Source organism: Hippocampus comes, unplaced genomic scaffold (genome assembly GCF_001891065.2).
Source record: "Hippocampus comes isolate QL1 unplaced genomic scaffold, H_comes_QL1_v1.1 scaffold261, whole genome shotgun sequence".
Lineage (NCBI taxonomy): Eukaryota > Metazoa > Chordata > Actinopteri > Syngnathiformes > Syngnathidae > Hippocampus > Hippocampus comes.
The window spans coordinates 6,930,216-6,953,330 of NW_017805824.1; the positions used below are offsets into that span (position 1 = coordinate 6,930,216).

At 42.0% G+C, this 23,115-nt stretch overlaps 1 protein-coding gene across 4 annotated transcripts in view; it reads right to left on the reverse strand.

Annotated features, from left to right (window-relative positions):
- The window catches only part of csnk1g1 (casein kinase 1, gamma 1), a 31,138-nt gene that overhangs the window by 3,617 nt on the left and 4,406 nt on the right, over positions 1 to 23,115 (reverse strand). Inside the window, exons 2-13 of one of the 4 annotated variants that reach the window (XM_019886804.1) lie at positions 18,155 to 18,544; positions 17,951 to 17,991; positions 16,287 to 16,356; positions 10,219 to 10,370; positions 9,880 to 10,114; positions 9,207 to 9,292; positions 8,516 to 8,600; positions 8,183 to 8,331; positions 8,001 to 8,108; positions 6,348 to 6,458; positions 4,096 to 4,202; positions 1,372 to 1,395 (exon numbers count right to left, since the gene is read on the reverse strand). In XM_019886804.1, the coding sequence (XP_019742363.1) occupies positions 1,372 to 1,395; positions 4,096 to 4,202; positions 6,348 to 6,458; positions 8,001 to 8,108; positions 8,183 to 8,331; positions 8,516 to 8,600; positions 9,207 to 9,292; positions 9,880 to 10,114; positions 10,219 to 10,370; positions 16,287 to 16,356; positions 17,951 to 17,991; positions 18,155 to 18,341 (1,355 nt within the window). In that variant the 5' untranslated portion in view covers positions 18,342 to 18,544. The remainder of the gene's footprint in view (positions 1 to 1,371; positions 1,396 to 4,095; positions 4,203 to 6,347; positions 6,459 to 8,000; positions 8,109 to 8,182; positions 8,332 to 8,515; positions 8,601 to 9,206; positions 9,293 to 9,879; positions 10,115 to 10,218; positions 10,371 to 16,286; positions 16,357 to 17,950; positions 17,992 to 18,154; positions 18,545 to 23,115) is intronic. The other 3 variants (XM_019886806.1, XM_019886805.1, XM_019886807.1) reach the window with 3 other exon arrangements.

The window sequence follows — 23,115 nt, forward strand, 5'->3', positions numbered from 1 at the left end:
TTTTTTTTCTGCTCCAGGATGACTATTTCCCAGTACGCAAGGCAAGGCACAATACGGCATTGCTTGTATCCGTTTGGTGTATAAGTAGCACAGAAGCCCGACTACAAAGCAATCAACCACATTTGCGATGAACGACAAGACAGACTGATATAGCCGCCAAGGAGGAGCTTATTACTGCTGCATATTTCCAATTTAATGATCCACAGTGTATGCTGAAAATTACTTTGGCTCGTTTGCGTCAAAATAACTTCTAAATATATTATTTTAACAACTCAAAGGGGGGGAAAAAAAAGAGTGTCCAAGGGAAAGAATGTAGAGGAGTGCACACAAAGAGCCAAGACACGATGAGCCAGTGGTTCAATAAATAAACACAGAGACAACAAAGTTGTAGATTATGACATGGCTAGGTCCTCTCGTTGTAATGCTCACGTTCCAAAAGGCTGACCGTATTTTCCGCACTATAAAGCGCACCTAAAAGTGTTCAATTTTCTCAAAAGCCGACAGTGCGCCCGATAATCCGATGCGCCTAATAAAAAGAGACTAATTGTCTTTCTCGTCCCCATTGAGTTGTTTCCCTGTTAGTGTTCCTGTGCCATCTAGTGGTGATTATTTGTAGGAACCAATTACAACCTAAAAGGGTTCTGCCCGACACTCAGACAACTACTTTGTGAGCTCTGCGCAGCAATAATAAAATGAAGGTAATATGACAAGCATAGTTAACTACTGACTAGACGAAGGAAGAAGGAGACAAGCAAGACTTCTAAGGATATTCAGCCCCTTGTGGATGTGAGCCCACAAGGTTTGTGTGCCTTTTTGTTTAATTAATTGTCTTCATAACTTTTCGTTCATTTGTTTTGTTATGACATTTGTATTTATACGTTTCATGTCCGTGTTTGTTACCAGTTCTCATGGCTTTGTTACAGCTGCAGTGGTTGTGAAGGCTCTACATAAAGAAAGCTGCATTGAATTGTGTTGTATTCCCTTCAGCGTAGCACCATCTAGTGGATGCAAAGTGCAACCGCAGCTACTATTGAAGCTTCTATTCTATGCGCCTTACAATGCGGCGCAACCTATGTATTTGAAAACTGTTTTGAAATAGGCCATTCATTGAAGGTGCGTTTTATAATCTGAAGCGCCTTATAGTGCGGAAAATACGCTAACTCCTTTACCCTGGAGCCAAACAAAAAGGACCACGTCTTCTGACGCGTTTCAAGTCGCCACTCCTCGCGTTTAATACGCCATAGGCCACATGTCAAGGTGCTCCAATCAGTTCAGTTAAGATTCAAAACCCAACGAGTGGGTTGTGCCCAGCCTAGGCTGATCCACTCCCTGTCCCATGAGGCTGAGGTGGACGAGCAGAGAGGGACTCACCACAGGTTGAGCATTTTCACGCAGCTACAGAAGAGAGAACAAAGAGTGTAAAGACAAAGGAAAGAAAGATTAATACAGCAAGAACAAGATGATGAGGACAGAGCGCGTGCAAAACACACACACGCACGGACATGAACAGACACGCACAGTGGGCAGGGGGTGGGTGGGGGGTACGACAAGGAACTAGACCACTTGCTAGTTCTGGATTGGTTACAGAATCTCTGGAAGTTCACATTACAGCATTGGATTCAGCATCCACCGGATTTATGTGAACGACAAAACGAGAAGAGGACAAACGCCTTCACCCACACACGCGGCTCCTCATCTTGCATGCTGCCATGATGTCACACATGTTATGTCGGTGACGTCGATTTGAATTTTACTGGCAGGTAACACTGCGGCGTGCTGCCATGATGTCACACATGTTATGTCGGTGACGCGGCTATCGCCACGCCTCCTACACACCGTGTGGTGGAAACACAAGACGGGTCAAACATTTCAAATCTGAGATGGAGGTCGAGAGAAGTCAGTGACTTCTCACTGCATCTGCATGAATTCAGCTTCCGCTATCGAGTCTTGAATCCATCAGGAAAAAGTGAAATGCTTCCTGAAAATGCTTTTGGACCACTCCTGTGATAACATAATCATCTCATTGTGTCCTTTCCACTTTTACCAAGCACTTCCACTCCCCCATCACGGTACATTTGGGTGGAATGCCAAGGCTATGTGCGCAATGTTAAAAATGGCTCGATTATTGACCATGAGGTCTGATTCACTGCATCATGTAAGGAAATCGCCAAAAAAGCCACGGTGGAAAATACTGCCACGCCACTACTGTGTGAGACTTGTGGATGAAACTCAACAGTAAAAATTTTTCTTTTTCCTCCTCTACAACAGAAATTACTCGTACACAAAAACGGTCCCATTTCATCAGATTCAGAAAGCCACAGAATTTCTGTCATGTCAGTATTGATGGGGGTGCTGATGTCCAGTATTTTACCCGTCAGAAACGAATCGCCAAGCATATTGCGCATGATTTTGTATTCGCGTTAGGTCATGTGGTATCTTCTAAAATCTGGTGCTCTGTTCTGTAGATCTACTGCACAACATCTTCCAGGAGTGTCGAAATTTATGTGCAGCGCCATTTCACTGCGATTCACTGTTAATTAGCTGGCAGCAGCATGAGTCCTGTCGGAGCCATCAAAGTACCTGCCAGCCACGACGCCAATCATCATATCAAACAAGCGAGTGAATGGACACCACTGGAGGGCGGCTCATCATTACACAAAAATAGAAACGAGTGCAAATGAGTGCGATTCATAGAAAGTAAATCATCTTCTGTTGAATCTTTTGATATCCAGTAGGGAAGGGATGCCACCGTTATATGTAATTTACTGAAATGAAGGTCGCCCAATTTATTTTAGAAGTTGATATTAGAAGTCATTTTGGTATTTTGAGCCCCAGTGCTGAAGGAAGATGTGTACGTGCTACGTTATCTTTTTACAGTGCAGTTCACCGAAGCCCCACCAAGAGGTGTCTCTTGGAGCAGATTGGAAGATATGAGACAGCGCGCTTGGAAAATTGTCACAGCATTTCACTTTTTCCACATTTTCTTATGTAACAGCCTCATCCCAAAATGAAATCAATTATTTTTCCTCCTCAAATTTCTACAAACAACGCCCGATAATGACAATGTGAAAAAGGATGTCTGTACATTGCCCTCTATTCAGACTCGTTTCCCAGGTCCTAGCGGTGAAAAATCATCTCAACTTCATGATGCTGCTTTGTATATATATATTTTTTTCTGTACCCTTTCCAGATTTGTGCTTCGAGACAATCCTGTCTTGGCTGTCGACGGACAACTCCTTTGACTTCATGCTTGGTTCGTGTTCTAACATGCACCATCATCTGTGGGAGCTTATAGAGAGGTGTGGGCCTTTCCAAATCATGTCCAATCAAGTGAATTTACCAGAGGTGGACTCCAGTAAGGCTGTAGGAACCTCATAACACGATGCACTTGAGCCCAACTGAGGGATACACGGCTAAGGCTGTGAATACTTGCGATTTCTTTTCAATTCCACCCCCCCCCCCCAAAAAAACACTTGTTTTCCCATATTGTTGTTATGAAGTGTTGAAGTATGTTGCGTGAAGAATTATGATGGGGAAAAACTGAATTCCCAGTATTTTGGAATGAGACTGTTGAATGTCAAAAAAGGTGGAGCGCCGTGAATACTTGCCAGATGTATTTTATATTAACAAACGTCGTTCTTCATAAGTTGAGTCAGGGTGACATTAATATCTGCATTTCGACTTGAATAAATAAGCAGTCATTCCCTTTCAGTCAGATGTTCCACCTAACAAGCACAACGGTTCTCATATGTAAGGAAGTAGCACCATTGAGGCAAGAAGCGCAAAACATTGGGGGGAGTGTTCAAAGCTGAAAATGAACACCTCAGACTTCACACGATAAGTGTGTTATGTTTGGGAGGGGGGGTGGGGGGAGTAGAATCACATGAAAATCTGATGGACAAATAGTCAAAGATGAGCAAGCCACACAGTTAAACAAGATACAAGCGGTTGGCTCAAGATGAAGGGTGTCAACAGTTCCACGGCATGGCAAAAGGCAGCGAGAGCAAAGCAAAACGAGGTGGAGAGGAAGAGCAAGAAAGAGAGGAGGCAGCATAAGGACAAGGAAGAGAAGCGGTGCGGCTGCATGACACATACTTGGCCTCGTCGACCACTTCCACCTCTGCCTGGGCGGTGATCGGCGCATTGGAATGAGCTGCCAGCGGATCGTCGGCATTCAGCTCCCCGTTGGTTGAGCTGACCACCTGTGGCACACACAGACACACACATCTTCACATCACATCTTTCCGCTTGTGCTCTCGACCGCACAAGTACAAGCTAACATGTTCGCCCGCATCAGCGTGAACCCAGCGGTGATTTCAGCGGGCGAAGACAATGCAACATTGCGACCGCACTGCTTTGCACAAGGGTCAGTCTCACAGTAGCAAAGAGCAAACCGCACATCAATAAAACAAAAGGCGCACTGCATTACTGGGTGGGATTATGCAGATTAACTGAAAGTTACACTGTTTCAGAAATGGTTCAATTCATGACAAAAAAAAAATCAAGTCAGAACAGTATGCCTCACTAGGTGGCTGAACACATACAGCATTCATAATGTTGTATGGCACTGATGGGTATTTTGAATTCTTTGTTTTTCCTGTTATAAAAAAAAAAAGTCACAAACACACTTGAGTAAATTTGTACTGTTTTGTATGCATTCTGTACAGTCGAACCTCTTGAAGGTACCCGTTTACGTTTCCACTCCTATAACGTTCATATTTCAAAGTCCCGATTTCACGTGATTCATTTTTATTTGCCGATTTTAGAATGTACACACGCACGCACGCGCGCACAGTTAAAACATGGGAGAGTACGCCCGAGAAACTGCTGCACTAAAGACGCAAAATCACCCATTGTATTTCATCTCAGGTCTGATAAATCACAATACATGTGCTGAATTCATCTATTTGCATATACGCTACCAATGCACAAAATGAACTGCATGGCCTCTATCAGTGCATTTAGCGAGCACGATCCTGGTCATGGTTCCTCGATCAGCATTGAGATCTGTTTGCGTGAGCAATCAACTTGGTGGCTGTTTTTGCACGTGCAAACTTTTAATAATTCAGGCCCAATTTGAAATTCAACAGACTACGTAGTAAATGATCAACATAAAGAAAGAAGTTCCTCAAAAATCTATGTCGAACAGTATTCAATTGTGACATCCGAAAAGACGTTAGCATCCCTGAATCGAGATCCGTTTTGTGACCATTAAACCTCTTCATGTTTTGCTTTTTATTTGGCTTTTTCTAGCTTGTACTGTCATTGTTTCAAAAGAAGAACCCACGTGGACATGAGGTGTTCAGAAAAGAATGGACGAAAGAATATCCGCTCCACAAAATCAAGTCACGTTTAACTGTTGCGGCGTCCGAGCATTATACATCAAATTCAAGGTTCTTATTTTTATACTTCTGTATTAAAAAAATATTTTGTGTGTGAGGTGAATTATTGCAATGACTTTTACTTCTTCCTTGTTAATAGTTGTGCTTAAACATTGCCTTATGTATTTCAGCTTGTTTTGCATTTGTATCGTCATTATGGTTTAAATGTTAACATTAAGATGACAACAGTTTGACCCTGCAATTATTTTTCACAGTTTCTGATCGAATTTTTTTTTTGGAAAGCTGTACAAATCGGAGGTCGACCAACATCCTGGAATGGAGTGTAATCCAGCTTCAATTTCCTACTGTATTTCAGAAGTACAGTAAGCACTAATTCGGGTCATCCTGCCATGCAAGAAGCTTCGTGTTTTCACGAGGTATGCAAAGATGTCATGACGAGTACAGTAAGACCTAAAAATAAAATCTGCTGCTACGTGGCATCATCACTGTCCGTGGGGCCAGGCACCATGATGACATGCATATGGTGGTGTGGAGGGAGGGGGGGGGCATTCACCAACCAGAGGCACACAAGTTTGGGAGGACATGACAATAGATCTGTCTCATACACCTCATTGACCAAATGGGACACACTATGCATTAGAACATTTCGAATGACAAGACCACGGCGTGTGTAAGACCGCATCATCTGTGATCAATTTCGACGAGTAATTTCCTTTTCTCAGTTTATGGAGAGAAATTAATCTGTGAAACTGTCCTACTGTAAACCAGTTTCTTCTATGACAATGATGAAAAATGATGCACGAAAGCAAAAGCATTTTCATTATACTTTGGTTCACAATTATTAAAATTCTCATCAATTATCAAGGCTAATATAAGAAGGTTTTAGGTGCTTCTTGTTGAGAGGCCACCTGTGCATTTGAGACAATGCCACCAAGGTGCTATAAGACAGATCTGAGGCATCAGACTTGGATCGGGTGACGGGCTGATCAGGTGAGGGGTGTATACCTGCACTGAGCCCCCGTGCCTGTCCGCTGCTAGGTGAGAGGTCAGGTAGGAGGAGTTTGCTTGGCGAGAGGGCTGCACCTCCCATGCTCCTCGTCGATCAGAGACTGCTGTCTGCTCAGGAGTTGGGGACGCCGAGTGACGGGGGAGAAGTAGGTTTGGGGGAGCAATGAGAGAGGGAGGGATGATGGAACAGTTGCATTAGGAAAGATGGGTATTCAAGTGTGCCAGGCTAGGTTCATGCAAGCACCATGGAAATCGGAGAACAACCAAAACAACAAAATAATAGTCAAATCAAACCAAGCAAGATTAATAACCAGCCAGAGAACTGAAACAAATGTGCCAGAGACCAAACAAATGGTCAAAAACTGCCTTCTGCTTCAGCAAAAAATAAAATAAAATCTTGCTGAACCAATGATCAACCATCTACTGTGTTTCAGAAAACAAAACCTAATTGTTTATGAAGACATTTTGTAATCAAAATAAATACAATGGCAGCGTGGTCAACTCAGTGAGAACTGATTTCAACATTTGACAGCTGTCTAATCAGTTTCAATCTTCCACACCACTCAAATTGTACGCTACTTTTAAACTATACTACTGTCACATCATGTGGAAAGTGTTTAAAAAAAAACATACCGTACCTAATTACACTGGCTTGAACTGAGCTATTCAACAGCTTCCGATCCATGAGCCATCGCCTTACCACGGTGGAGGGGTTTGTGTGTCCCAATGATCCTAGGAGCTAAGTTGTCTGGAGCTTAGGTCCAAGGTGAGGGACCAAACAAAGGCAAGGCTCAAAAGACCCCTATGATGAATAAAACATTCTCCCATGCCCGGATGAGAGTTGCCGGGGCCCCCCTCTGGAGTCAGGTGTGGGGACTCCCTAGTTCTGTTGGAGGACTACAATGCTCATGTGGGAAATGACGGTGAGACCTGGAAGGGTGTGGCTGGGAGGACCCCCCCCCACACACACACACACACACACACACCCGATCGGAGCCCAAGTGGTTTTCTGTTATTGGACTTCTGTGCTCGTCATAGATTGTCCATAATGAACACCATGTTCTAACATGTCCATATGTGCACTTGGACACCAGGACACCCGGAGCCATAGTTCGATGCTCGACTTCATGGTTGTGTAATGGGATTTGTGGCTGAATGTTTTGCACACTCGGGTGAAGAAAGTGGCAGAGCTATAAATTGATCTGGTGGTGTGGTGGCTCTGATGGTGGGGGGAAACCTCGCAGACCCAAATGTATTGTAAGGGTTCGCTGCGAACGTCTGGTAGAATCTCCTGTCAGAAAAGAGTTTCAATTCCCACCTCCGGCTGAACTACACCGAATATCCCAGGGGGGGACCGGGGGACAGACAGTGAGTCCAAGTGGACCATGTTCCGCGCCTCCATTGTTGAGGTGGGCTATTGGAGCTGTGGCAGTCAGGTGGTTGGTGCCTGTCATGGCAGCAATCCCTGAACCCGCTGGTGGACACGTTTCTTATTAGTAGTTAGGTTTGTTTCTCTCTCAATATTAATTCCCATCAAATTAACATTTTAGCGTACCTTTCTATTTTCTGAATAGAAATTGCTGTAGCCATATGTGCACTTGAGTGCACCAAGCTAAACGCGTATCGTCCCAAATACAAAAGCTTCCATACCTGATTTCTTATTGGTGGGTGTGCGGAGGTCCGGTCTCTGTGGGGATGGCTCTCTCTCGTGACTGCAGATGCCCCAGAGTCTATATGGACAGATCCCACTGGTGTGGGCTAAAGGGAAGCGAGAAGTCCTAAACATGCATCGGATGTGATATTCCAGTTCACATTTGACATGTGTTACTTACAATCTGCCTGCCAACCCAGTCGTACGTGTAGTCGAAGGTGTATCCTTTGCGCTCAAACAATTCAGTGAATAAAGTCCTCAAATATTCATAGTCTGGCTTTTCAAAGAAGTCTAGCCGTCTTACATATCGCAGGTAGGTGGCCATCTCCTCTGAATGAAACAACATCACAAGTTGTGAATTAAGACAGGTATACAACATGCCGCGGTGCTTGTGGTGACCTATAAATTCTATCATCTTTATCCATATTATTTCCACAACTGCCAAATATGTTTGATAAATGAATGATTAACGGCTCTGTGGATTAGCATTACACTGGTAAATTCAGCAAAATACCTGGAAAGTTCTCACACAGGACCTCGATGGGAGTGTTTCGTTTAGTGTCTCCAATCTTTTGGTATCGCTCTTTCAGTGTGTCAGCCTGCGGGAGATCCAACACATATCGAGCTCATGACATGAAGCAGTTGTATGGACTACCACAGGGTAACAATGTTTGGATGGTCACCCAAATGTATGCATACCGACACGCCTAAATATAACAGCTCTTTTGTCTCTGGGAATTTTCGGGAATTCGTTTTTTGTATTTTTTATTTCATTTCTATTCAAGTTTACCTCCAAGGTGCTACATGGGATTGGGTCAGGGGTCATTTGTTCTTCATACCATTCTCCTCCAAGCATTCACACAGTTATGGGCCTCACACCAAGGCCTTCTATAAATCGTTCATGCTTTATGAAGCATAGAATTGCCCTCAAAAATTTGGATACAATGAAAAATTCAGATTCAAAGGAACTGGTATATCTCAATTCTTTGTTCATAAGATGACAAAGTATTTGGGTCAAGTTGGGATACTGACATTGTATTTTCAAAACAATTACTTATAAAGGCATTCTAAGAAGCTCTTAATATTCTTTCTGGAGACCGATATTTACAGCCCCATTTTGAAGCCATTTTGGATGAGTAGATTGAAAAACATTCCATTGGACATGTGAAAAAACAAAACAAAACAAAAACTATTTTATATGTTACCTTGAGCCCTTGCCACGGCAAACTCCCACGAAGGAAATACATGAACATGTGACCTAAGGCTTCCAGGTCATCTCTTCGGCTTTGCTCTAAATCAAGAGTTAAAAACTTTCTCTGATGAACAATTTTCAAGAGCCAAACCAACTGACATCAAACTCTTTTACAGCAGTGATTCTCAACTGGTGGTTCAGTACCCAAAAGTGGATTGTGCACCCATTTTTGGTGGGTTACGGTCACCTAGTAAACAGTTCTAGGAAACAAAGTGTATTTGAATATTTTTGGGGAGTGGGTGCGGGCGATACAGAGGCATACAAAGTTCCCACATAGAACACATTTGGGTAAGTGACAGGAAATGTTACTCACTTGTGCTCGAGTCATTAGTTTACCCGGTAAAAATTACAGTGCAGCTCAGCCTTTGCTTAGCAGGCATCATTGCAAGAAATATGCTTTTGGTGGAATTGTCAGATTCATTTGAAGGTGTTTGAAATTATTTGCCGTACATGTATCTTCAGAGGCTATTTTTGAATAAGACATGCTTTATTGTTCTTAACTTAGATAAAAGTGGGTCACAACTTCGCAACAACACAAATATGTGGGTGCCAGGAAGACAACAATTGAGAAACACAGCTTGAGAGAACTTCAAAATAAAGCCAAGAATTGGGATAGCCTTGTGTACCTTTGCCTAAATGCGTGTTGATGGACATGTAGCGGGCAGTGCCAGTCAAGCTCTTATGCTCCCGGTATGGAATGTGTTTTTTGGTCTCGGGGTCGATGTATTCTTTGGCCAAGCCGAAGTCAATAATGTGGATAATGTGCTCCTTTTTATTCCCTTGCCGTCCAATGAGAAAATTTTCAGGTTTTACATCTCTATAGATGAGGTTTTTAGAATGCACATACTCCATTCGAGATATCTGGAGACAAAGGATACATGTCAGTCAGAGTGTAAAAACAGAAAGACGAGGGCCAAAGACTGAAGTGCCTTTTTGAAGCGCATATGAGATTGGAAACAACTCACCAACTGAATTGCGATCATTAGGACAGTCTTCAATGAAAAGGTCCTGTCACATAGGTCAAATAAGTCCTCCAGACTTGGGCCCAAGAGCTCCAGAACCATGGCATTGTATTTCCCACAGGGTCCAAAGTAAAATACTTGCGGCACACCTTCGGCTAAAACACATACAAACACGTTGTCAGAGAAGCAAACAGCAGCAACTGAGTAACATCATGATGTCCTTGTGCGTGCACCATGGAAAATTGCCAACTCTTTCCACTCTCGCTCAGTCCAACGGAGCCACTTTGCTACATAAACATGGGACCGTTTGATTTTGTAAGAATCAATACTCGGCAGTACCAAAAGAAGTGCCAACTTTGGTACCCAGCCCTACAACAGTACAGTATTGCAAACTTTTCGTGGATTTACCCTTTTGAAGTTGTAGAAGCACTTCAGTCAGACACTCACGTAGACCCTCACAGACACAGCTGGCCTTGTTAAAAAGATAAAATAAATCCTACGCCGTAAGTTTGGCACGGCACTTGAGTACTTTAACCCTTTAATTGTTTGTGTGTAAAAAAAGCAAAGTGCTCTTGATGCAACTTAGATGAAGATAAGATCACATTTTAGCAACAATTGAGGCAGAAGCTGAGGTAAATCTAGCGGGTGCACATTATTTTTCTTGCAAGTGTATACGCATCTTGAGTGAACTGTCATTTTCTAAATCAACAGTGTTCATGCTGTGGCATACAACAGTAATGCCTACAAAGGAACGGCAGCGCACTATATGCTCTTGCCAGCATATGGACAAGTAGGAGTCATGCCGCGCTCCATGCTGCGTATCTGGACACTATTATCCAATGCTGTGGGTTGCTAATTGTACTACAGGCACCTCATGTCTGTGGGAGGCCTGAAATGTGTCGGCTTGGAGATGGTGTAAATAAGTGGATGAATGGTTATTCAACAGAAAAAAAATGGACTTTTAAAGAACTAACGAAAAATAAGCACAGTAGACCCATCATTATCGACAAGAGAAAGCCCAGTGCCTTCTACATGTGAATACGCATTATTTCTAATAGTACACGAATGGACACTCAAACCTTTTGAGACAATGTTATAATGACTAAGGACAACATTAAGTCTTGAGAGAAAATTAATAGTTTCTCTGCGGTTTTCCTAAAAGTGTCTCAAGTTTTCTCGAGCTCATTCATCTCTGACGATCACTTTGAGACTAGGACCTTTTACCGACGAATATCACCAGTATTTATTTAACACCAACCATATTTCCCTTGACTAAGGCTAAGCAGTTTCTCAGAGACTGCTGTTGAAAAACATCTCCACAGCATGATGCTTCCAAGTGTCACTAGCGAGATACTGTTCTTAGGGTGATGAGATGTACGACACTGACCTCCATAATTATTGCCACCCCTGGTTAAGATGTTTTTTAAGGTTCTAATAAATTATTTTTTTGCCCCCAAATAATATAGCCCCCTCCCCAAAAAAGGGGGTGTGGACGAAAATTCAATCTTTAATTTAAGTGTATTTATTCAGGTGTAGGTGGGTGGGTAGGTAGGCAGAAATCCCGCATTAAGAAAACATATTTTAGATCAAATCATGCGTGCCACAATTACAAGCACCTCTGATATTACAACCCCCAACCCCACAGAGCACTGTGGGTTGTTCTTTCATTAACAGAGGGGTACCAGCAATTTTGTCCACGTGTGTGCAGGTATACCGTAACACTTTGATTCTTCTCTTCAAGCATCTGACTTTTAATTGGATCAGAGCTTTTTAGGGGCTTCATAAAAAAGGGGGTGAATAAATATGAACATTGCAATTTTCATTTTCATTCTTTTCACGTTTATGTAATTTATGTCAAAACCTAAAGGCTATTTTGTGCACATCCATCAAATAAAAATGATTTAAAAATAATTTAAGGAAGTGAAAAACTGCTGCATTCTTGCTAAAAAAATGAAAAAAAATCACTTGGGCAATCAGATTATTCTTCTTTTTCATCTACAATATTTAAGATCTGGTCAATATGAGCGCTGTGAGTGCAGGAGTGTTTCAAGCTGTCCTCGCAGTGGAAAAGAAGCTGATATAATGTTTCATGCCTGCAAAAACCTTTTTCACAGAGCACCTGACCTTCAATGATACTCTCAACCATTACCCCAAATTGTGCAGTGTTGTGAAAACATGGTAGCAAAATTACTAGTTACGGATTGTATGGACAAACAGTTCCCACATGTTTGGAAAAGATTTGAAAAATCCCTGAGAGTAACCCTCATCAGTATCCAATGACAGTTGGTTACAGTTAGAAAACAACACCTGACTGGACATGAGTCAATGCACATTCATGCTGAAAGACCCACGGGCACTATGACAACAGAATTTGCTGTGTGGTATGAGGAGCTGCAATGATGTCACATTCTCCCATCTGGAGGAGAGATGAGAGTCAGATTAGTACTAAGAAAGGCAGACCCACTCTCTAAATATTTAATGAATTTCCACACAGTTGCCCTTTTCTATGCCTTGTCTTTGCAAAACAATCACGAGCATGTAGGAGATCCAAACTGCAAAGACCCTGCATCACCAACAAATTCCCTTACTCTTGTTCCAACAGATTGGATCTGAGTGGCGTAATTTCGAGAACACGTTCTTGTTTTTAAGATTAAGATTTATTTGTCCCACAATGGGGAAATTTACAGTCCACAGCAGCAAGATAATGGGTAGAAAGAAGAAAGAAGAAAAGAAAACAAACACCGTTCAATTAAGTGCAATATAAATACAGATATGGATAAGGTCGCAGTGCTATTTACAATTGTCTTCCACATCATTTTATTTTTTTATTCAGCAGCCTGACAGCAGTCGGTTTTATTCATTGAAAATCGATGGTGAGCCTATTATACACGAGTACATGCAAAATTACCAAAAAATCATTACATTGTATAGATGTTTACCAGTACCTCGAGGTTGTGGAAAAGATGTGCACTTTCATTCTAATGTGATACGTAATGGATAATATAAAACGGGTCAGCTAGGAATAAGGAAACAGCCATAAGTTAAAAACAAAAAAAACATGTCTTGGCTGATGCCACCTTTTGTATACTAGTTGGTTTCCAAAAAAGGCAACAAGTATTTTCCAAAGCAAGTTTTTCACCACAATCTCACCAATTGGTAAACACTGGCACCTATTCAGGACATTTTGCCATTCTTTGGTTTTAGGAAATCACATGTGATCACACGAGAGGGCTTTGTGTGTCATATCAGGGGTGGTGGCAGCCTGGTCGAAGGCTCCAGTGTTAACAATGTTGCCTCAACACACACCAAAAAAAAAAAAAAATCTATACAAATTACGATGTGGATAATACTTCAGGGGAAATCAGGGGAGTGTCTAATATGAGTACCGGTACAAAGAAAAATCAGCTTTTGAAGGGCAATTTTTGGACTGCATATAAAATGTGTGTGCATGGTATTCGATAAATTATGGCGTCGCTATTCCAAGTGTATTTTTCCAACTTGTCAAGAAAATTATTTAAAATGGCAATTTACAGCTGGGACGGCTCGATGGTCCAATGGTTAGCGTGTCAACCTCACAGTGCAGAGGTCATGGGTTTAATCCTGGCTCCAGCCTTCCTGTGTGGAGTTTACATGATCTCCCCGTGCCTGCGTGGGTTTTCTCCAGGTCCTCCGGTTTCCTCCCACATTGCAAAAGCATGCATAGCAGGCTGATTGAACACTTTAAATTGTCTCTAGGTGTGAATATGAGTGCGGATGGTTGTTCGTCTGTGTGTGCCCTGCGATTGGCAGGCAACCGGTTCAGGGTGTCCCCCGCCTACTGCCTGAAGACGGCTGGGATGGGCTCCACCACCCCCCGCGACCCTTGTGAGGATAAAGCGGATCGGAAAATGGATTGTGTCATTTCAATCAGGAGTTTCAAGATCGTTTTTGTCGCGGCTCGCATTGCAGTTACAGATTCGCTTGGAGGGCTGTTATGACAGTGAAACCATATACCATAAATGTTTAATCACCGCCTCACTTTATTGCATATACATAACGTAATCCCCAATGACGAGGGATTTTCTGTTTTGTTATTGTTAAAAAAAAACATACTTGTATTTCCCCCCCACCCCCCTAACGTCAAAGGTTGGCATCATTTATCAATGTGACTAAAGTCAACCACATGAGATTTCCTCAGACTTTAAAATGTGCTTGTGGGGTTTAGGCCAGAGTACTGTAAATGAAAAATATGAATGACAACAGTATAAACATCAGATTTTTTTCTTTAATATTTTTATTTTGATAAATGCTGATTGTTTAATCTATTTAATGTTATAAAATGTATTTTAAAATCGTCTTTGTTGTTCATATAGAGTACAAGCAATACACACATGATTTGAAAATGACATACTGCTGTAGACTTCTGTATAAGAATATACCCTTGTATGGTTTGGCAGCGTTATATTCATGGATGCCAGTGCACTGATACCACAACCATTAGATGCCAGTTAGTTTCGGTTGTGTTTTTTTGGACTATTGTCGAGTCCCCGCAGGAATCCGCGATTCCGTGACCGCGGAATTTTCCGCACATTTCAAAGCTCTCTGCGGAATTGAAAGCAGTCCGCGGCCATGAGGGCAGAAAATTACATTCACGTTTGTCTTCATCCCGGTCAGACCGGCTACATTCACACTGCAGGGCGAGATGCACAATTCTGAATTCTGATCTTTTTTGTTAAATCCAGTCTTTTTATGTTCTCATGACAAAAACAAATGCGTCCTGTTAACTGACCGCATCTGTGATGTGACAAGTACGCGCACAAAGCACGTCGAGTACCACACACAAAACTTGACGACACGTGGCAGTGTTTATGGAAGGAAATAAGATGCAACGTGTGGGGGCGCGACGCGGGAGGTGGTGGAATTATTACAGGGAAATGAGGAGACATTTTTAATTGTCTTCATTTCATGGGGACGTCCAATAAATACGACGTCATATAACAGAGACGTCTACTAACATTAATATTAACTACAACATAAATTTGCTTTATAACTGGTCATTTTAGGTTGGTTTTTTTTTTCAATGCTGTGGAAACTCATCTTTCAGGCTCCGCAATCAGTATTTGCTCTCTGCAAAATCAGAATTGTTCTCCACTGAGTCAATACTTTTTCTCTGCAGATTCCTCGAGGAACCAATTGTCTCTCCTTTCCAAAATTTGCGGTGGATTAGACTGAATTGAAATTTAACTTAATATTACACCACGAAGTTTGGCACATAGGTGTTTTTGTTGTCACATAGCCAATGTTTGATCACTGACAGTGACAATGCTTTATTCTGAAGCCTCCATGAACTCTTTTTTTTTTAATTTCAAATAAAACATCTCAGAACTACAGAACCATATGAATATGATGATAAGCAACACGTTGTGTCCATTTTAATGGGTGACAATATGGGTGTTAATAAATCCATGTTCTGTTTCCAAATTAATTTGTTTTTGTGAAGCTTGTTTCTGAAACAAGACTTCAGACCATTGGTGCATCATTACATTTTGGGACAAGATGTATATTTCTGGGCCACTGTCTGATTCAACAAATTTGTGTCATTGCAGACACATGTCACCACAGAATATTTCAGGCATTATGAATGGTATGTTATGCTCAGCCAGAATTGGAAATATGACATCATGATTAAGTTACCTCTGATCCACAAAATACTGACAGGGAAGATTTTCAATGCCTGTGACACATTTTTTTTAGTCCGAATAACAAAAGGGATACTTTATTTCAATCGATGTAAAGATTGAACATTGTATTTGATTAATTGCACAACTTTATTCCACTTCTTTTTAATTGCACCCACCTCCTATTTTGTCCCAAACGTATTACCGTATTCTTTTTTAGAAGCGCACAAGAATACAGACACACACATTCCTGAAAACAGAAGTACGTTGCTAAACCTGTTGGAATATCACATCCCAACACTGAGTTATGGATAATCACCTGCTATGTAAATATACAATCAGCCAACATATGACAACAAATACACGGACCAGTGAAACCAAAACACACCAGCCAAATCTGTCACTGTCACCTACCTGTAGTTCCCAGCGTTTTGTAGAACCGGTACTCTAAATGCAACTGCGGTGCCCTTGACTTTACGGGTTCCTGTGCAAAAACAAAAGGCAAAGAAGCAGTCCGCCTGAGACAATTTTACAGTTAAAGTCAGCAAAAATAAGGAAATGCATTGACTACTTCCATTTGGAAATTGGCATAAAGGGCCAAGTCACACTTGCCAATCTGTATAGAATTCAAGCACGCTTGGAGGGAACGCTCTGTGTACCCTTGCTCAAGCACAGACTACTTCCACTGCTCGTCAACAAGAACACTGTGTAGAACTGAACTGCTGTGTCATCAATGAAATAAATTGGCGCACCAGCGATTGATTATAATCAGAACCTACAAAGAATTATTATGGCCAATATGAAAAAGAGCATTGTACAAAAAAAAAAGAAGAACAAAATTAGGAGAGTTCTATAGTTTTGAGGGAAACAAAAACATTTTTATAAGAATCCATTTACATTGCAAGCATTAAAGTTAAATATTGTACAGTATTAACATACCATTAGTTTAAAGTGTTAAATTAGTTAAAATGCGTGTGCGCTTGAGAAAATGTATGAAGCCTGAAATTTCGATTTTTGTTGGCTTTGTTGAATCATCAATTAGAAGTGCATTGAACAAATACTGAATAAAATATATATCCCACAATGCGGCAGGCCTGCTGGTCTCAGATGCCTGCATTCATATCTAGCTCTGTGGGAAATTGGAAAATTACATTTCTTTTGATATTACAACTTTTTGTTCAACTTTGCGCTCTTATTAATCTGTGGCCTTACTTACTCTTTTGTATAATAATACAAAAAAAGTGTTGTGTGTGCTTGGCCATGCTGGAGTGCAACACAGTGTGAATGTGGGCCAACGAGCTACATGGGAGGGACGGGGGGGGGGAGACCATGCTTTACAGTACTGATACGGGACAACTGGCTCAGCATGACTGCAGCCTTACTACAGTATGTGTGCCCAATTTGACACAAAGAGTACAGAATCACACGGTCAACATTCGAGTTGACAAGGTGACTTCAGAGATATGTCAAATATATTGAGAGTCAGTCACAGCACCAAACCTTTGCCCATTAACAATCCAAACGTCACGTTTAATCCGAGAATACTCAAGTATTTGAGGACAATTCTAGGGTATTTTACAAACATGACAACTCAGCGATAAAGCTTCAAATTTTGTATACTTAAAACAGACTTCACCAACCATTGATGTTTCGAAAGACAACGCACTGCCAAGTACGTCACACCAACTACGTCACTGGGTGAAATGAACACTGGCAATGTTTCTTCAGCCAGTGTGGAATAAGACGCATGAGTCACTTTGCCAGTATGTAGCCTTCATAACAGCAAAGTGCTTATGAAAATAGTGGTGACAAAACATGCAGCGTGGTAACATCTGAGGATAAATTAACAAATCCCTTTGTCTCATGAAACATGCATCCTGTCTTACAACAATGGCACAGACTAATATTAGCAACAATCTTTTTGGGATCAAGTGAATAAGGTGCAGCATGAGGGAAAAGCTCAACAAATGAACCCTTGCAGGACTTATTACTACCGGTTGCACCGATAGCCTAAATCATTTTGCTTTCAACCATTTATACACAGAGGTTAGGTTTCCAGAAAGAAAATGTCAACTTACCAGTTTAATAGCTACATATTCATTGGTGTAGAGATTTTTACCTGGGGAGGGGAAAAAAATATTTCGTGTCAAACTCTTGTTTTATTTACATCTTCACTGCTGCACACCAACATTAGAAAAGACAAGGTTTTGTCCCGTCCTTCCATAAATACTTAACAAAAGATCCTACTGTAGAGATTGCTTTGATCCCTTTGATTTACTTACCTAGCTTCAATTCACCAAAGTTTCCACAGCCAATCTTTTTGCCAACACGAAAATTTGGGCCCACCATGAGAACCCCAGAGGAGCTTGAGGAGCCCGATGGCCGGGACGTGTGTCCACTGCGACTTCCCTGGGAAACTTTCGTACTCCTGGCAGGCCGCTCGCCATATTTGTCCCTCTGTGGATCCATGGCGTGAGCAGCACAGTTCAACGAGGGCCTGGTGTGATGTGTACAAAGGCCCCCTTGGGGCGGGCCCACCGCGGCCACAGCCCTAGTCAATGGCAGTGCCGAGATGGCACACACACACTCATGAGACAAACGCTGGTTTGGACACGCTTCTGTCCTCACTCTGGCCTCAACATCGGTCAGGGGAGGGAAGACTGACGAAAAACCTGGAATGAAAGATTACATACAATAGATTAAAAAAAGATTCTGCACAGTGTCTTTTGATTATGGCATTTGATTATCTGGTAATCTGGAGAGTGAAAGTCATAGTACATGACTATATATTTTGAAAATCTATTAAGATAAGATAAGATAAGAAAACCTTTATTAGTCTCGCAATGGAGAAATTCCCAATTCACAGCAGCAAAGTTATTATTATAAATTCCCTTCCACTCTGTGGGGGAAAAAATGCTCATTTCACATGACTTCAGAAGTAGGGATGAGCATAATTCAAGTACAATTACCGTAGGTGCACCACTCAGCTGCGGGCAGCCAGCAGGTCCACTTTGTTCCAATCCAAAGAAGAACAATGAGCAATGCAACTCATATTGGCACAGTTATTTTGCTCAATACAAAATATTGAAACAGGAGTTCAGGTAGTTTATCCAACCATATTTCTCTCCCCCTTATCCTGTTTAGGCTCACGAATGAGTTTGAGCCAAGACGAACTGACTTTGTGAACCGAATTGGCTCAGGCAGATATTCTCCCTTTCCATTAAAAACAATGAACAAAAATAACATTAATGAATCGATGAATTGATCACCATTATCTCCCAATAGTTGATCAGTTGAATTTAATCACGTGCTCATTCCCAGTTAGGACATGCTCATTCCCAGTGAAGATTGGGTACAGCATAAATCAGTTTGCTCATGTACATCTACTGATTTCAGCGTTTAATTGGAACTGGCATGCGTGGCTGACAACATTCTAGAATTTACCATTAACGACAGAGAATGCCACTTTACTTAGAAAAGGATGAAAACGGCAATGCCTATGAAGCTAATTAGTTGCATGGGACTTTGCTGATCGTGCATGACTTGACATGCCTGGTATTTGGCGTTTGATGTATTTTAGTCTCCTGGTACAGATCCTGACAGTAGCAGCAGTCCAACAGGTTCATTTTTCATGATTAAAAACAGTCTCGCATCTGCTGCTTTAACTCTAGGGCAGAATGTCTCATAAGATTAAAATGCGGTGTCAAATACTGGGAGATGGAAGGGGCAGCACAGGGTAGTCGTGGTTCGCACTTCTGCCTCACATTTTGGGGTTCGACTCTTGTTTGATGTTCATGTCCCCACGCTTGGGTACATTTTCTCTCAGATAAGAGCAAGTGGTATGGGAATTAAATGGGCGGTGAATGTTGAATACAATGTGTGAAAGCAGAGTTTTTTTTCAGATGAATGCACTAATTTTATTTGTTTTCATTTTTTGAACATATTTGCAGCATTAAGCATTTTTTTCCCTCATCTACCAGTCTGATTCACCCTCCCCCGCTCTCCCCTCCACCCTTAATCTTTTGGGGATCAGAAAAACCCTGAGCACTTTACCTTGACTTTATTGTAGAGGCAGTATGATCTATTTTATACACCAAAATAATCACCGTTTACAAGAGCACAATGCCCGATAAGGACGGCGTGGTTTACCGTCAGGGTGCTGTTGAGATGAGTGCAAGAATCCCAGCCCACAGTGACTATCAAGATTATATTCCGCCCACAACCTTGGCCAAATGGGCCATGTTTGTGGAGAATATTATGTAAACAATTACATAAAAGCTGTCCACTCCCAGGGACATTGATGGACGCGAGTCTGCTTACATCAAGTGCACAGATACGTCCCGCGGACAGGACATGTGCACATCAAATGAAGACCGAGCAATCATTAGGACATACTGTACAGTGTCATCTACAGGTTTCATGAACAAATTCAAAAATCACCCAGTGTTTGTTTACTGCAAATCTTAATGTAAATTTGACAGATTACCACATGTATGGATTGTTCTATCAAAAACAGCCTACATGTCAATATGTCTAATAGGTTGATGACAATGTTGTAATTCCTATGCATGGAGAGGCTGATGCAGATAAGTACCGCGCGTGTGTGTGTGTGTGCGCGCGTGTGTGTGTGTGTGTGTGTGTGTGTGTGTGTGTGTGTGTGGGCTTCCGGATGACTCATGTTCAGTATTGCCTGCACAGTTCTCAGCATCAAAGACAGCTCAGTTGCTCTCAAGGGCAACCATGCACTATTACTATTACATAAAACCAGAAACCCAACTGCATAGCTATAAAAGAGGTTTACAGTCAAGACTATTGGCAAACTGGAACTCTTCCTGTTGTGTAAACAATTTTTAGTAAACTACCTTAATCCAAAAAGAGGATTGCAGCTAGACTAACAATAACCAAACCACACACATCTAGTCTGATTACAACCGACTGTTACACTCTGTTGTATTCATCGCAGATTATAACTGAAATCCCAAACATAATGGGCTGTGATTTGTTACAAAATAATAATTCTAGACATAATATACTCTGCATGTCTAGTACAGGCAAATGTTATTTCTCAAATATTATTTTTACTATTACACAAAATGAACAATACAAAAGTAATCGTCGAATGTGTGCTTGATACAAAAATGACAATGTAACTTCAACTTTTAATTAGCAAACCTGGCATTGGCATCTTCCAAACAACAATACAACATGGATCAGTCCTCGTGCTGTGTAGGGTGCGTTTGGAAATAAGCTACAAGTGCGCAGTGGTTCACTCTGAACGTTTGGAAAATCATCGTTTTGTTCAAATGTTGCTTGAAGTTATTCAGAGTGCAGCAAAAACGGAGGTCTGGTGCGCGCTCTAATGCTCCAACTGGAGACACGGTGCATCAGACAGCAGAGATGGAAACAGTTCAAGCACAAGCTGCTGCTTGGTTTAGAACAGAGGCTGCGTTTGGAAATTAATGGTATGGGAGCACGCTCTACCTCTCCAATCGTACGCACCCTGAGTGAGGTGTGTGGCCATCAGAGTGAATTTCCAAATGCACCCATACTGTATTATTTAGGGATGGACTGATAATTTTGCGTCATTTTCAGTTTTGGTCCGCAAGGGTTTTGTCAACTCAACAAAACATCCGAAACAGGATGCTGTCATCACACAAGAAAAAACATTTAAAGCAAGCATCCTGCAGGCTAACCAGAAGGAAACCCTCTGTCACAAACTGTTGCTAACAGTTATGGGTAGCGGTGCAGTAGGCCGCCATGGCTGCCCATAATGTAGCTGGGTTGGCCAAGCATGCGTCGATAAGATGCTGAAATGAGCAAAAGTGAGTGGCAGGTAATTAATCCATCCGTCCATTTTCTAATCTGCTTATCCTCACAAGGGTCACAGGCATGCGGGAGCCTATCGCAGGCGTGTTCGGGCAGTAGACTGGGTACACCCTGAACTGATTTTCGGACACTCGCAGGGCACAGACAGACAAACAACCATTCACGCTCACATTCAGACCTAGGGACGATTTGGAGTGGCAGGGAAATAAATGAACCCAAAATTCCCCCACCTTGGCAGCCAGATTTGGATCGATGGTGAGAATGTTGCCTGGCCACCTCACCGACCCGATAGCCGTGAAAGTGTGTACATTGCTCAGAAGGAACCAGAGAACTCGCATTTAGCAGGTCTGTGTGCCCATCATTGGACAGCTCGCAAAAGTGGTCACTCGCATATTTTGAGTGATAGCAGAACTGCCGTTTTGGTGTTTCACTGCATTGAGTGCGTTCACGTTTTTCATCGACACCACTCACGATGATGTAGAACGGGTGTCCTGGGTTGAATTTTCTGCAAGGATCAAGTACACAGTGTGGCTGTGTCCAAACGAGTCGTCTGCGTCCTCTAAAGGGCAAAGTTGTGGACCACATGACCTAAGTTCTGGCATGCCTCGACCGCACGCCGGTGTCCAAATTCACGCAGGTTTTCAACCGAGCCTTCAAATCTGCCCTTTGTTTCCATGGAGACGGGCCCTGAGCAAAGGCTGCTTCAGTGCACACTTTCGTCGCCTATATCGCTCCGCTCTTCTTCTTTGCCGCTCTTATGCTACGCTCAGTTGTTTGTGAATGCCAATAGCATGGCAGTGCATGCAGTAAAGTCCCGCCCCAGCCTGATGCTGGCTGCTGATTTGTCTTTCCCGAGTGACTGACAAACCCTGCATTAACGTTTCTGCTGCCAGCGGAAACATGCATGGCTGAATCGAAATTACTAAGGCCCGCCCAAATTCACCACGGTTTATGTAGTTCGTAGTGGCTGCATGAGGAGGAGCCTTCAGAGAAGATTCGGTCAACATTTCCGGAATTTGGAGTTGACAAATTTCCCCTTCAAAAACATTCAGATGAGTAAGGCCATTCTTTAAACTCAAATACCCATATTTATGACATAATTTTCTCTGCTTCTGCTGTATTTGAAGTTTACTGGCTGACTTATTAAGAGTAATAGTAATATTAATTTTGGCTGTGTCGTTCTTCATATGGCGGTTGGCTTCAATGAACAATAAAGACCCTAAATGCTGGAAAAAAAGACGAACAGTTAATGATTGTGCCACAGGTGGATTTAAAAGTTAGGTGACGTTGCAAGAACAAAAGCTGACACAAGCTTGAATGAAAACAGCCAATTGAATTAGAATTAGAAGGGCCTTTTATCAGTGCCTGTTGGCACTAAACACCAAAAAAGGTTCTACTAAGTATACATACAGACTCA